The sequence below is a fragment of the Python bivittatus genome, unplaced genomic scaffold (assembly GCF_059951505.1).
Source record: "Python bivittatus isolate LINGU-HERP-01145 unplaced genomic scaffold, Pbiv_v1 ctg000340_np1212, whole genome shotgun sequence".
Lineage (NCBI taxonomy): Eukaryota > Metazoa > Chordata > Lepidosauria > Squamata > Pythonidae > Python > Python bivittatus.
The window spans coordinates 15,479,930-15,494,080 of record NW_028277056.1 but is presented as its reverse complement, the minus strand read 5'-3'; the positions used below and the strand labels follow the sequence as shown (position 1 = coordinate 15,494,080).

The following is a 14,151-nucleotide window of genomic DNA, read 5'->3' as shown; positions in this document are numbered from 1 at the left end:
AATGTCAAGTCTTATCCTGTATAATACTAGTTTTCTGCCTACAAGGAGTGCTAAAAAAGCACAATTTTTATAATGCATGATTTGTTAGGAAAAACATCCCATGTTCTAGAATAGGAACATGAGAAGCTGCCTTACACTGAGTCTGACCCTAGTCCATCTAGCTGAGCCTGCAAACAGTTCTTAGGACTCTCAGATTGTATGTAATCTTTCCCAGCTATATCTGGAGAACCCATGGATTAAATTTGGGATTTACTGTACACAAAATAGAGGCTCTACGATTAATCTGCACCCCTTCTCACCCTATTGGAGGAGAGGTGGGGTATCTAGAGCAGTGTTTCTCAACCTTGACCACTTTAAGACATGTGGACTTCAACTCCCAGAATTCCCCAGCCAGCATGCTGGCTGGGGATTTCTGGGAGTTGGAGTCCAGACATCTTAAAGTGGTCAAGGTTGAGAAACACTGCTCTAGCGATTAGCAATGCATCTACAGGTTGTATTTTTTTGCAGTAGGGAAGAAATGGACATATCTGACCAGGATTTGGAGCTTGCATCAATTTCATATTGTGAATCAGCTCTTCTTTTAACAGGTCACTTAATACAATCATTACATTATTTTAATTCTATACTGCGCCAATGTTCTTGGAATTGAATGCTTGTTCCTGGAACTGCAGATGTGTCTGCTTCCATATTTATTTTTAAGAAGTTCTCACAGTATCAGAGTACAGGTACCTCTAACAATTCTAGAAATCAAGACAGTCTACCATGGAGAAACTGGTATGTTTATTCTATTTTCTTTCTCAAAATGTAAACCTGGAGTCAGGCACCTGGTACAAGCCACAGCGTAGTCAAATGTGTCATGACCTCATTGCATAAACAGTGCCAATTGCAAAATACGTGTCATTTTTGTGATGATCTCATGATAAATATGGTGTCACCTGTCCCCCTCGCCCTCCCCCAGGAATAGCCCCGCCTGGGATCTAGTCAATACCTTCCAAAAAGCCTCCATGTCTGGTCTTGGTCCCTCTCTGAAGAAAGCCAAACTGATGCTTAATCCAAATTAGCCAGAAGAGTTTCGATCAGTCAAAAAGCTGATCAAGAACTTTTGGAGAAAAGGCAGGATGTAAACCTGATAAAGTAAGTAAATGCTTTCTCTGGCTTCTTTATCTATGCCACTTGCACCCCAGTCAGTCCAGCCTGCTCTGTATACAAGAGACTGGGTTAAAAAAGGCCTCTTGCAATAGATGAGAAACGTTCATTTCTGTTCTAAGAAGGAAGAGAAGCAGGACCCAGAAAATCGGAGGTTTTGCTTACGTACAGTGTCCTGAAACTGCTCCAGTCCATAAATTGCATCAGCCTTCTTCCCCCCGCCCCCGCCAAATATCTTTCTTGTCAAAATGCATTAGGAGACTGGAAATTGAACCCCAAACTCCTTTGTAGGTTTATCCCTCCAATGGCATGGGACCAGGTTATCTGAGGGACCGCCTCTCCCCAATTACATCTGCCCAACCCATCAGCACTGGGAGAGGGGGCACGCTGCGGGCCCTGTCGTCTAGGGACTTACACTTGGCAAGCCCCAGGAGACGGGCCTTGGTGCCCACCTAATGGAACATTCTCCCCCAAAAGAATGATAGTTATATAAGTGTAATAGAAATAAGTATATATGTACTTGAACAATATTTACATTAGGTAAGTGTATATAGAATTATAACTGTTAACTGCTATAACAATGCATTACACTGGGGGTTTTTTCTTTTCCTTTTTCTGTTCCATTTGTTCACTTTTTTTAAAGCACTTCTTATGCACTTTTTTTTAAACTGTATTTGCATGATAATTATTTTTGTGTTTCATTCCTTTTCTTTTTCTGTTATTATTTTTAAAGCAATAAATAAATGGACATTCTCCCCCCTGAAGTGAGGTTAACTCCATTCCTGTTAATGTTCTGGAAGTCCCTCGAGACCTGCCTGGGGGGCCCAGGGGACCGGTGATATTCTAAGACGGCTCTATCATTGGGGTTAATCTTTACTCTCTCCTGTGCCTGGTGGTCTGTATATTTTAATAATGATTGTTTATATTTTTAATAAAGATTGTTTTATATATTTATTGTTTTATTTAATTGTTGTACACCGCCCAGAGTCACTTCTTGTGAGATGGGTGGCCATATAAATTTGATAAATAAATTATACAACACTGTCCCCACCCCAAGGGCAAATAACAGCCTGCCCTAGCTTGCTGGCCCAGCACAGCTCGCTCACAAAAGGAAATGGCATTTCCCTGTTTTCTACCGCAAATAGCAAAAGGACAATGACTTTGTTACCGTAAGATACAAACCACAAACTCAGGCACGTGTAGTTCATCTGAGTGCAGGACTAAGGAATCAAGGGCACTCCGGATTTGCTGACGGTCCATACCAGAATCTTTCAGTGCTGGCTATTGCAGGAGGAAATAATTAATAAAGCAGTTTGGCCCAACAAAATAGCTACAGAGATGCATCCCTGTTTTTGCGTGTTTGTTTGTTTTGGTGTCTTCGAGTCAGTGTTGATTCCTGGCGACTGCCTGGACAAGTCCCTGCAGCTTTCTTGGCAAGATTTCGGAAGGGGTTTGCCCGGCCGCCGCCTTCTTCCCAGGGCTGAGAGAGGGACTGGCCCACGGTCACCCCGCTGGCCTCGGGCCTGAGCCAGGACTGGGACTCCCGGTCTCCCGGTTTCTAGCCTGGCACTTTAACCACTACACCAGACTGGCTCTTGAATCAATGGTTACCCCAGTGCAAAATGCAAATCGCTTACTAAGAGTGTGAAACCACAAACTCAGCGCCTATGTTCCGGAGAAGTCTACCCCTTGCAGACCCGTGACTGATACTCAAGGCTTGCTGACCACACGAATCAAAGGCTAAAAATACCGGGTTGCTTTGGATATGGGTTTGGGTGTGCTCGGTCACTAAGGCACCATACTGTCTTTCCCATAAAGAAGGCCATCACATAAGCTGCCTCTCCCCTCATTCTGTGGGCATAACTTTCTATTCTGTTCCCTGCCCAGCTCAATGAACTTGGCTCAAGTAGATTGGGTGGTCTCCACTGTCCATTGGGTCGGGGTAGTTCCCCCCCTTCACTATCCTGGCTGGGGTGCTGCAAAGTGGCAGCTCACAGTATCGGGGACCCCACAGGTTGCTTATCCCCCGCCTCATGCATGGTGGGAATCCAGCCTCCGTGGCTAATTTGGGGTCCCGCGTGCCATGGGAACCTAGAAAACAGGATCCATTATACCACGGCTCAGAATTAGGCCTAAGCGTATACCGTAGAAACGAGCCACACTGTTCAATCTCTGCAAGCCTGTAGGGTTAAAAAAAGTGAAAGTGAGGAAAAGCGAAGAAAGCGAAGAGAAGAAACTCCGCCGGGGAGTTAAAACGGGATCCTCCCGGATCTGCAACGCTCCATCCTCGCTCTCCCGCAGCCCACGCAACTTCGGAAACAAAAGGGAAGTTGGGACCTGCTTTGGACCAGAGAAAACGTCCCAGACCGCGGCGATTCACCCGCCACCAAGGACCGAGGGGCGCGGGGAAGCCTGTTCGCACGCCTTGACTTTAAACCGCCCTCGGGAGCTGCCCCTGGATTTGGGCACCGCCGGCGCGTCCACCGCCGGCTGCCAAAGGTCCGGGCCTGCGGGGTCTCCCCTGCGAGGGGGCAAAGGAAACCCCGCAAGGCCGATCGCGGCCCCCGGGTCCCCCTGCCCGAGCCGGGACCCGCCGACCCGCCTCCTTCGCCTGCATCACGTGGGAAGCTCTCCCCGGGCTCCTAACCCGAGCAGCCGCGCCTTCTCGCGCGGCCGAGGGGAAGTGGCGCTGCGGCGGGTGAGCGGCGGAGTCTTTGCTGGCGCTAACAGCTGGAGGGCATCACGACTCCGCATTCCGGCCGTGGGAGGAACTTCTCCGCCGAGGCCACCATGAACCTGTTGCCGCTGCTGCTGCTGACTCTCCTTCCCCCCTTCTGCCTTGCTGGGATTTCGGGTAGGTGACCCCGGGAGACGCCCCTCCCCGGGAAGTAAGTGACAAGGGACCCCCCCGCCGACACACACACTTTCTCCTCCTTCCATGTTTCCCCAACGCGTGGCTCTCCAAAGTCTTGGACGGCGCTTTCCATCACCCCCGCCGGCTCTTCGGGAGACGGGGGGACAGAGGGGGGTCCGAGGCGGCCCTCCCACTTGCCGGCCGCCGGTTTCAAAGGGACTGCTTTGGGGTAGCTTTCTTCGGAGAAGGTGGCCCGTGCGGCTCGCGGTCCCTTCGCTCCCCCGCAGACGTGCGAAAAGCCAGTTTCGACTCGGAGTCAGGCGTGCCTGCGCTGGAAAAGAGGCCGGCGCTTCCTCTTCTGGGTTCAGTCGGGTGCTGATGAAGGTGTTGGGCCAGGATGAGTCCAGCCTGAGTCAGGGAGGCTCAGCAGCGAATTTAGGCCGTCACTCTCAGCCCAACCCCTGTCAGGGAGGTTTGTGGTGAGGAGACCCCATGCGTGTTGCCTTGAGCTCCTAGTTAAAAGTGAGTTATAAATCTAAATGAAATAGATACTGGAATCATGGATATGTAGGTAGGTTATGGACAGATGGTTCTTGGATACTTTTTTTTTTTTTAAAGGAAGGCAAAACCCATCGGATTATCTGTCCTTCATTTAAACCAGTGTTTTTCAAACTTGGTTGCCAAGTTTGAAAAACACTGCTTTATAAGATCCTGAAGGTTGCAAAAGTTGTACATCTTTGGAGGAGGGGAAGACCTATTGATGGAGGAATCCAGGGATTACATGTACACTGACCTGGGAATGCTGATGGCTTGTTTGGAAGAAAACTGGAAAAGGGTGGGAGGTGGAACAGGAGGAGGGAGATTCGGTTGATTGACTGGAACAGCAAAAATGTACACACCACATTGTAAACTTTTCTTTCGAGCCCCATTTATCAAAAGAGATTGTTCTGTTTTGCTCTAGAGGCTCACTTTTGGACAGATACTAATTTTGTTCTGGAAGTCTCATTGTCTCTTGTAAATGCTAATAGTTCAGCAACATTTTACTCTTTATTTTTTTTCCCCCCGATGCTAGCGTGCTTGCATTGTTCATTTGTTAACAGGGTTATATGTCATAATTACTGCAGCATATTTTGAAAGGCATTGGAATATTGCATTTTGGCTCCTCCAAGGTTGCACTGACAGCAGTGGGGAGCAATCTTCATAAAATCAAATTTTGTTGTTGTTCAGTCATTAAGTCGTGTCCGACTCTTCGTGACCCCATGAACCATATTGCGCCAGGCCTTCCTGTCCTCATAAAATCAAAACCAAGCCATAAATACAGCTTTCCATATTGAGTCAAAACTCATTGTAGACAAGGAAGCGAGTCCCATTTATTTCTAGAGAACTTGCTTCTTCCAAGTAAGGCTGTAAACCATGTGGCTGGCTGCTAATCAAATCAGTCCTACTCAAATTTGGACAAACTTTTCTGAACCAGGGAAAGTATATCCCCCAAGTGTGCCAGAAGCTATAGGTGCCTGTGACAGTATGAAGGAGATGTGGCTGCATATACACAAACAAATATGCTCACTTCTCACCCTCCCTATTACTGATTAGTGTACTTTGTCCAACTGGTCAGATGTCAGGCAAGAAAGGAGAAGAAAAGATTGGGGCAAGAAGGGAGGGAGGGAGGGAGGGAAGCAGAGAGTCCCAGGGGCTAGGGGGCAGCAAAGGATCAGAAGCCAACAGCATGGTCGAGCTGATGATAATGATGGGTGGACAGTTTGGGGGAAGCAGGTGCGAAGCCCCCATTCTTTCTGGGTATGTTGGGCAGGAATATTGGGCAAGCAACTTGATGAACTTGCCACAAACATTTGGGAAGGAGCCACTGTCACTTGAAGGTCTGAACCAGAGAGGCGGGAGAGTGGCTTAGGGCTTTCACTGCTGTTGTGCGCAGGCCCCAACCCTCTCTTTAGAGGGCCACAAATGGACTGCAGGTCGAAGGTCTTTGGCTGAAAAAGCAGGTCATTCCAAGTAACTCCTAGACTGGGAATGGGCAATTAGATATCCATGGGCTGGATCCAGTCCCAGAATAATTTGACCAGTGCTCAAAAAGATTAGAACTAACATATCCTTTAAGGAGCATTCTCAGTATGCGGGGCAACTTAGAAAGTCACATAAGCAGATTTCTTCCAAGGCAGCTCATGTTTTGAAGATTAAAGAAAATATAATAAAACTAAGTGAAGTTGGGCTTGAGTGCGATATGGTGCATAATTTCTCAGAAGCAAGTCCTACTGAGTTCAGGTTAGCTTAATTTCAATAGGAGATGTGTTTGTACAATACATCAAGTGCACTTTGATCACTCTAGTGCATTATTAAGGATAAGCTTTGGTAATTTTCCCCCCAGACATTTCTTTTAAACAAACAAACAAAAAATGTTTTCCTACTTAGGAAATATGACTGAGCTTCTCAGTAGACTTCATTTACCTTCATGATAGCAGGTTCATGACCCCTGATTAGCGAGGATCACTCCTATATACAGTATAAGTAAGAATTGATTTTGTCAGACCTCTGTTGTACCATGTTGCCCAATTTGCTCCATAACTTTATGAATTCAATTAATCATACCTGCAACCTGGCTGCTGTCCAGGTGGGATCACTCAAGGAAGACGAAAATAGTATGTAAGAAGTGATAAAGAAAATAAGGCATCAAACTTTTTTTAAAAAAAGAAATTATTTTTTTACACTTTTATGGTCCTTAACCTGATCAGAAATACACTGTTTTTGATATCCTTGAAAAACAAGGAGTGTGACTGTATTTATGGCACACTCCATAGAACTTCAAGAATTGGATTGCAGTGTTTTAACAAGAAGTACATCTTGGTCACAGCGTCATACTGTAAATAAGAAGTTCTTGCAGACAGCAGTTACTTATGCACTGGGACTAGCATCTCAGTAGACATATATAGGATTGCACAAAGTATACATGAGCCAAGCCAGTGTTTCTTCAAGGATGCAGGACAAGAAAAAGGTGCCAAGTGTCAGCTTCTCTTGTTGCTATCTGGCAAGGAAGTTTCTATCCTACTCTCGCAATTAGATACTTGAATTGTGTTTTGCCATTGACACAACTTGTATGAATGTTGTGTTGTTGTTTTCTATGCAAACTGTCTGGTTGGCTAAGGCTGATAGAAGCTGAGTCACAGAAGGGCGCCAGAATGGGCAAGTTGCCTTCTGCTTTAGGAAGACTTTGTAAGATGGGAACACACTATCTTTTGTGGTCCAAGGGCTGCATTTCCCCTTTGAGTGTTATGCTGAAGTTCACATGTCAAAAACTGGATGGAAACATCATGCAGTTAAGATTTTTCTCTTCTATCATCTTAAATATTGAAATGTGATAGTTGAAAACAGAAGTTAGAGGAGTTGTTGTGTACCAGAAGACCAGAAGAATTAGGCAGCTGCATCTTTTCATTGCTTTTCTGCTTTCTCACTTCCATCTCCAATTGGGCAATGTGCCTGCATGATTAATATTTCCAATTGCATAATCAGGCTTGCTAAAAAGTATGTATGTATGTATGTATTTATTTATTTACTTATTTATTTATTTATTTATACATACAATTTATATAGCCACCCATCTCACCGGCAAGTGGCTCTGGGCGGCATACAACAAGGCTAAAAACAATCAATAAATACTGTATGTTAAAAGATATAAAAACCAAGTAAAAGAGGAAACAATAACAGATGAAGGGATGTTAAAAATAATGGAGCTGCCTTATTTATTTATTTATTTATTTATTTAATGCTAAATAATGATAGCATGACAGTCCAAATCCAAGTCATGACAACAATTTGCAGAAGTTAACCTCATTTTGAATGGTATCTGAACTAGGAAATAATAGACAGCCATCAAGATGGCCTTGAAGAGAATATTCAGAAACTGTTACAGAAATAATTAAGACAGAAGCATTTTTAAGCCCTGGGAAAGGCAATAGTATCAGGAAGAGACTCAGCTTGACTCCTTCCTGACTCAAAGGGGGTATAAGAGGGAGGGAAGTTAATACACAAACAGATTTTCAAGATTCTGTTACTATAGCCTTTCTCAGTTAAATTTAGTTATAGTCTTCCTGTGGAGTTGATCTCTTAATGTGGTCTACCTCCTAGACCTGACAGAAATGGATCATATCTTGATCTGCAAGCAGCTCCTAGTTCAAATAACAGCAGAAATCATGGTTTAAATACAGGACAGAGGCTGGACGCAAGACTTGTATTTTGCCCAGTAAATTAAGGTTCATCAAGCTGATTGTTGTATCCAGACCACAGTTCTCTTGGTAGATTTCCAAAATTGCGTTTGTGATATGTAAGTCTTTGTTGAAAAGGATTTTAAAAAATCAGCCTAAGCTCTCACCATCTCTAGCAATTCTGCCTTCCAGCTTTATAGAATATGTATGTGTGAGAGGAACTTGTGCTTCATCAGCCATGGGAAAAATGTAGAGACTCACTGTGATGAAAGAGGCTTGTCTACTAACATTAAAATAACCATTAATCTCATTTGAACTACACTGCTCTTTGTAGCTGAAGATTTCTGCAACCTACATCAGGCATGTGATAGATTAAATCAGTATTTCTCAACCTTGGCAACTTTAAGGTGTCTGGACTTCAAGGGGAATTCTGGGAGTTGAAGTCCAGACACCTTAAAGTTGCCAAGGTTGAGAAACACTGAATTAAATGATATAACGAACCTGAAAAGGACAATGTAGAAAACAGAAGAGATGTATTTTAATATAACAAATATACCAAGCTTGCCTAAGATGGAAAGTCACACAACTGTCACTAGTAAGCACTCATGCAACTCTGCAGTGATATCTTTGGCATTAGCTAGATTGGACTTGGCCTGCCGATTGCTCTTCCACAGCTTTTTATCCATTTTTTCCAATGTTTGTTGTTGTTTTTTTAATTAGGTTCTTCTTAAGTTCCTCATTCTACGCAGATTAAGACAGTTTCTCCCATCTTGCCTCATATAGACATACATCTTAACTTAATTCTGAAACATTATTCCAGAAACGTAGCAGCCTATTAATGTGCACTGCTCCAGGCTACGCAGAAATTAAGCTTAAGCTTAAACTTAATTTCTAAGACACTTTTCAGGTGTCTTTAGTAATATATATGGCATTCAAAAAATCTCCCTCCACCCTTTCTCCATGGCTTCTCTTCCACTTTTACCCAGGAATCTCTAAAAGTTTAAAAAAAAAAAAAAGAGGGAGGGGCTGGCTTTACAGTTTCTATAGAAAAATGAGGATTTTCCCCTTATACAAATTCTGACATAAGTCTTCAGGATACTCTTGAGAAATTAATGGATGGTGGTGGAAGTTGGGCCGAAAACAGTGCATCATACCATCATACTAATAACATGAGACAGATTATAGAAATCTTAATGGGAAGGAGTTTGTGGTGAAAAATGTAATCTACCCTTGTTTATAAGATACCACAAACTCCAGATGTTATGACACTGGATTCTAGTGGACAGATTTCATCATTCAATGCTGCAGAAGACTCAGTACATCCCAGTTCCCATGTCATTTTTGAGACAGCTGTTCTCAGTCCTCATGGAGAGAAAATGGGAGACAAGGCTAACACCTGACTGTATGCAGGTACAATCATCATTATCTTATTAATTCTGCAGGCATGTGGTAGATTAAATGATACAACAAATCTGAAAAGGAAAATGTGGAAAAAGGAAGGGATGTATTTTAAGATAATAAATATACTGAGCTTGCCCAAGATCAGACAACTGTTGCCAGTAAGCGGTCACATAGCTTAAACTTAATTGATTGATTAATTAATTAACTAAACTTAATTGAGATAGGCTGCCTGCTGTTGCTATGATTGTTTGCAAAAACCCCCATTTGAAACTCTGCTGTGTAGGCGTGCGCAGCCTGAAACAATTGGCTTTTGTGCTATTTTCTTGCCTCTTGAGGTTTTTGAAAACTTTCAAACATATGTGTAGCATTCAGCAGGGTGCAAAATATTTTAGGCCAACCTGTGCTTTTTTTTCATATGTGAATTCTCTCATATGAATTGTTAATCAGACCAATTTGCATCCTTCTCACATCTATTTATTACATTCTTTTATCACTGCAATCATGCCACTCTCTGCAGTGCATAAAAATGTAAAACCTGCACAGTAGGTACATTATTATTGCATATTGAATACAATAATAACATCAATAAAAACCCAAGGATGTGAAATGAACAACCTTGTTATGACATTATCTTAACTAGTTTACAAAGCCCCATAAATAATTTCCACTTTAACTGCTTCACTTGCTCAACAGGCTTAAGTCAAGACTAATTTCCAGTGGAAGGTTGTTCCACATGGGGACCATGACAGAACATCTCCTCTTGGCCTCTGACCCCCTGACTTCAGAGTAGGGAGGAATTACAAGTAATTGTTATCATTATATTTGTATCAGATGGATCAATTCTAGCTGAAGGAGCCAGTCCTACTTTATAGATTAAAACCAGCATTTTAATTTGCACCCAAAAACCTATTGGTAACCAAAAAAGGCCCTGATAGGTGAAATACATTCATGGCATTTCATGCCAGTTAGCACATGGGCCACTGCATTTTGCATGAACTTCAATTTCCAGTTGATCTTGAAAGGCCATGCAGAGCACATTGTAGTAGTCCAGGCAAGTAGTGTTGAGAGTTACTTCTGCAACCTCCTCTTGCTCCAGGCAAGTCTGTAATTAGTACACCAGCAAAGGCCCTCCTGGCCATGGTTTTCACCTGCTCATCTAGTAGTAGCAGTGAGTCCTAGAAGACCTCACAATCAAGACCTGCTCCCTCAAGGGCAGGGCCAGCCATTCAGAAGACAACACCAGAGATGACAGGGATCCTTAGTGAACAAACAGCTCTGCACTGCTTTGATTCAACTTCAGTCAGTCCTGTCTAGACCCTGACAGTCTCTAATACTAGGACAGGACTTCATCCACATCCCAGTGGGTATCACTGTGGTATGGACAATACTGCACTCTAAACCTACATATGGTCTCTCCTAGTAGCTTCATGTAGATGTTAAAAAGGAGGGAGGAGAGAAGTGATTCCTGTGGCACACCACATGTAAGAGGCCACCAGGATGAACCCTCTTGCTCCCAGCTGGCAACTGGAACTATATGCTAAGGAAGGACTGAAATCACTGAAGCCCAGCACCCCCAGTTCCCAACTTTGAAGGAGGCAGAGAAAGAAAACCGCTGAGAAGTCTAATAGGACCAGAAGGAGTAGACTCTCCCCATCTAGGCCCTGACATTCATCATCAGCCAGATAACCAGGATGGTTTCTGTCCCATTGAAAAGGGTTCAAATAATCCACTTGTCTAGAATGCTTTGTAGCAATCATCTACAAAAAGTGAAGATTGGAGACAGGACAATTGTTGTCTAATACTACTGGATCTAGGGAAGTCTCCGTAAGGAAGGTGTGTACTACAGCTAATGTTGTGTAAGAGTTGTATCACGGTGTATTATTGCCTTTTCTTTCTTTCTTTTTTTTTTTACAAATGAAGATCTTGGATAGCTATCTGAAAATTACTGTATGGGGGAAACATTGCAAATATTACATTGATGTGTATCTGTTTTATTTCAGAGAACACAAAGGAAAATGTCACCCATACAACTGCTGCCCATTTAAATTCTTCAACAGTAAGTAATTCTTCAACAACAGGTAAGCTTCCTTCCTCTTTCACTGCTTTGTTTTGCAAACCCCCTTCAAGGCAAATTTAAATGCTTCTTTTTCTACTTGAGGAAGAAATCAAATATGTTATGAAGAATCACACCTGGAATAGAGATGTTAGTGCTCCCACTCAGGGTGATTGTATCTATTTTTTTCCCTTAGGACAGGTCATGCAAAAGAGTGCTATGTTCTCTCTGTCTGTTTTTAAATGGAAAGGTTGAGATTCAAAGTATAAGGCCTTTATCATGGATGTGGGGGCAAACACTTCATGGCCAAGAGGCTTTATTTCACTGGCTTTCAAGAGCTAAGAAAGGAAAGTCTGGCAGTGACCACCATTCTTTCAGAGTGGAGGATAATTTCTGGAAAAGGGTAATGGGAACTTAGCAAGGATTTCTAGGACAGTGTTTCTCAACCTCAGCGACTTTAAGATGTGTAGATTTCAACTCCCGGAATTCCCCCAGCCAGCATGGGGAGCTGGGCATTGAGATCCACCCATCTTAAAGTCACCAAGGTTGAGAAACACTGTTCTAGAAGGTAGTGCTACAGCTTGAGGGAAGAAGTTACAAAATCCTTGGGCTACCAGTAACCCTGTAATCATGCTTTAGCATTGTGTATTTGCTAGAAGCTGTACGTGAGGCATAGAACTGGAGGTACAGGTTGCTGTTGCTATCTGCCTGGGTGGAGGCTTGCCTACAAGATACCAGAGAGAAAGAGGCAAAAACTCAAACCCGTGAGTTAATAGAGGCCCTTTCTGATCTTTCTCTTTTTTTTCTGCCTTTGCTCCCTGGAGCAAAATGACTGCACCGGAGGAAAAAAAAAAAGGGGTGGTGTTCTTGTTTTCTGTAGGCTTAATTAGATTCACCGGGCTCATCTGTCAAATAACAAGCATGTACCTCCAAACAAGTATTTATATAAGCCAGGATGGCACACGAACTATCTTAAGAGCAGCATAGCAAGCATAGACATCTTCCCTGCACCATGCCATTCTCTCTCCACATCCTTCTGAGGATTCCCCTTCTGAGCTCCCTCACTTCAGTCCTCCTCTCTTCAATGTCTCCTTTCCTTGGTCCTGGTCCTTTATTCTTTTACTTGCTCCAACCTGGGCATCCTCTAGACCAGTGTTTCTCAACCTGGGCAGCTTTAAGACAGGTGGACTTCAACTCCCAGAATTCCCCAGCCAGCAGGGCTGGCTGGGGAATTCTGGGAGTTGAAGTCCACCTGTCTTAAAGCTTCCCAGGTTGAGAAACACTGATTTAGATGTATGGACTTCCAGTCCCACAGTTCCCTTTTCAGCACAGATACTGCTGAGAACTCTGGGAATTTGCTGTCAGTGGCTCTCAAGCATTGTGCAAGCCTTTCCTCTCCCAGCCTATTACTAATAAAATCTGCAAAACGATTTATTGAATCCAAACTTCAGGCATTTCCCTTTGGGGTTGTCCCATCGATTATCCTGTTGGGGGAAAGGGGGGTGGGTGCCTGTTTAATTTAAGATTCCATGTGTTCAGCACCAGTTGAAATTCACTGGTTGGATTCCTTGCTGCTCTGCTATTATTAAGAAGAACTTGGTAAAAAGTTAGATATTTTGAACTATCTTCGCCAGATTTTGATCCATAGTTGTTGCATCTGTTGTTCTGCGAATTCTGAAAAGGGTTTATTTTGGCATTTTAAATGTGTGTCAGTACCCCCCATGTTCCTCTAAGTAGGTGGGATGCAGGCAATATATGCACTGGCTGGAAGGGCAGTCTGGAGCTTGCATAGAGTAGTATGAACATGCTACAGGAATAAAAGTGAGCTTTGGTTTTGATTATGTATATGGTTAAATATGCCAGAACTTACCATTAGTAGGCAATGTTGCATGTGACTAACACTGGTAGCCTACTCTACATACTAAAAAGCATTATGTGAAATCTCAAATGACCAAAACAATAATGGGCAGTGTAATCTATTGTGGGGAGGGAGTTACATATATCTATAGGCCTATCTGGTGATGACTATGACTTGGAATGTAAGAAGAGTAAATGGTAAATAATATGAATTCACAAATAAGAAAAATAGAGATTATGTGTCTGGAACGAAGAAAAAGGTCTGAATGAAAGAGGAGTGGAAAGGTGTAGGTTTAATTACACCAATAGAAACTAAAATTTGTGTCAGAAAATAGGAATTGATGTCCTCTAGTGTAGGAATCCATAGGTTGGTGATTGTTGCATTTTACGCTCTGGTGAATAGCGGTATTGGAAAAACTAGAGACATGTTTTGTGTAACATTGTGGAACATTTCAGGGAATGCAATCCAAGAAATAATATATTCTGTTAGGTTTGATGAATGGATGGGTGGGAGCAAGACAAAAGAATACTGAAAAGATTATTGGGTTACTTGGAGACTGAGAATTTTGGGTTTTTGGTGAATATCTGTTTAGAAAAAGGGCTGTTTATTTTGAATACAAGGTTTA

The 14,151-nt window shown here is 43.0% G+C and overlaps 1 protein-coding gene across 1 annotated transcript in view; it reads left to right on the top strand.

The window, feature by feature from the left end:
- The first annotated feature begins 3,520 nt into the window (after nt 1-3,520).
- The window catches only part of TMEM123 (transmembrane protein 123), a 28,052-nt gene continuing 17,421 nt past the window's right edge, over nt 3,521-14,151 (top strand). The window contains exons 1-2 of the mRNA XM_015889189.3: nt 3,521-4,000; nt 11,616-11,693. Coding sequence (XP_015744675.1) covers nt 3,937-4,000; nt 11,616-11,693 — 142 coding nt within the window. The 5' untranslated portion in view covers nt 3,521-3,936. The remainder of the gene's footprint in view (nt 4,001-11,615; nt 11,694-14,151) is intronic.